This window comes from Naegleria gruberi, assembly GCF_000004985.1.
Source record: "Naegleria gruberi genomic scaffold NAEGRscaffold_499, whole genome shotgun sequence".
NCBI lineage: Eukaryota > Heterolobosea > Eutetramitea > Acrasida > Naegleriidae > Naegleria > Naegleria gruberi.
Window position 1 is genome coordinate 2,860 of NW_003162991.1, and position 1,660 is coordinate 4,519.

Genomic DNA, 1,660 nt, shown 5'->3' on the forward strand with positions numbered 1-1,660 from the left:
CTTTTAGACAGTTTTACTTGTTTAACATGAGAACAAAAATCAAACAATGTTTCAAATGTCAATTCAAAAAATAGTTGGACAGAGGAGATCTCAGACTTTGGTCTTTAACATGTTTTTAAGGTTGAAACCTATTAATTAAGTGAGCGATATCAGTGCCCAAATATGACCCCTTTGCCGACTAGAACCAAATCATTCCAATAATTTGCTACATAAACTAATCTCAAATCCTCAGAAATATAAAATCTCTACCGATGATTTGTTGAGTGTTTCAATACTACAACTCTTGATGTCTTGCATATAGATATTCGAAATGACAACAAGAGACAACTAGCTGAGTAAATCCATAATTATCTTTGAATAAGTTTTTGGTCTGAATAAACCTATATTTGTTTATGCTGAATCCGCATCCAAGATTATGACACTACATGACAATGAGGAGATGATTCCAATAACCACTTTCGTATATCTAAAATACCACTGGCAACTATCATAAAAAAATCAACCAACCATCCAACTTAAAACATCCTCATTCCATTCACTTTTGCACCCATTAATAATAATTCATCCTCTCTAACATACTCCACTTTAACTTTCTGAAAATAACAATGTTTTTATCCCGCTCTCCTTATTCTCCCTCAATTCATCGCTTGCAAAAAAAAATGTCTTTCGGAATGAACGCTTCACACCGCCGCAAATTGGGAGACGACAATGATGATGATCACACTTATTACGGCAGGGTTGAACAACAACAAATAACAACCCCACCAAAGAATAAGGCAGTCTCTGGATTTGAGTTCTCAGAGTTTAGACAGCAGAGATTGCAGAGCTTGGCTGGTTTGGATGTTGAAACGTCTCCATCATCAAATGATGAATTTGCCAATAAGGCAAGAGAGAGAGTATCTTTTAGTATTCCGAGAATGGATTTTTCAATGATGGGAGGTGATAATCAATCTTCATCATTTGGTTCACCTCCACTTTCATCGGAGAGGACAGATTCTGTCAGATCAAATTTTGGTAAAGTATTTGATGAAGATATGTTGCAATTATTGAATCCAATTGCTTCTCGGGTTCATTCCTTTGAAAATAGAAGCAGTAGGAGGAGAAGTATTAGTAATAGTTCGAAAAACAGTCCTGAGGTTAATTCAGGCATTGTAGATTGTCCAAACCTTGAACAGAACGAGTCTGGATTATCATCTTTCCTTTGGAAACAAAGCAAGGAATATTTGTATGTTTTGATACCGATGGGAGGAGATAAGGGTTTCTATAAACAGGATGAAAATATTGAACTAGATGTTCAAATCAAATCAAAGAGAATTTACGCAGCCTTCAATGAGAAGGGTTCAGATATTCCACACGAAAAGCTTGTCGATTCAGAGTTGAGCATTGAGGTTCAAGTAGATGAATCAGGTTGGTGTATTAGAAATTCTCATTTACTTTTAGAGTTGAAAAAAAGAGATTCATCTGATGATGTTCAATTCCCTTTGCAATCGAGATTAAGAGTTAGAGAACTAGAGGAGGAAGCTGAAAATTCTTGTAAATATGAAGTAATGTCATCAGATGCTCCACTCCACAAGGAAATTTATCAGAGTTGGTTCAGTTGTATTGAGGATGATATTGCCAATTATTACTCCAAGTTTGAAGCATTGAAGAAAGATATGGG

General features: G+C 35.5%; 2 protein-coding genes across 2 annotated transcripts in view; both read left to right on the plus strand.

Moving 5' to 3' along the window:
* NAEGRDRAFT_54877 (uncharacterized protein) overlaps positions 1-339 on the plus strand; it is a gene marked incomplete at both ends in the record, with an annotated part of 2,382 nt that extends 2,043 nt beyond the window's left edge. Inside the window, one exon of the mRNA XM_002668205.1 lies at positions 302-339. Within this exon, the coding sequence (XP_002668251.1) occupies positions 302-339 (38 nt within the window). The remainder of the gene's footprint in view (positions 1-301) is intronic.
* Positions 340-644: 305 nt separating this feature from the next.
* Positions 645-1,587, plus strand: NAEGRDRAFT_82366 (uncharacterized protein; the record flags this gene model as incomplete). The annotated part of the gene is made up of 1 exon (XM_002668206.1): positions 645-1,587. A coding segment is annotated over exon 1 (927 nt), but the record flags the coding sequence as incomplete, so codon positions are not given.
* Positions 1,588-1,660: the final 73 nt, after the last annotated feature.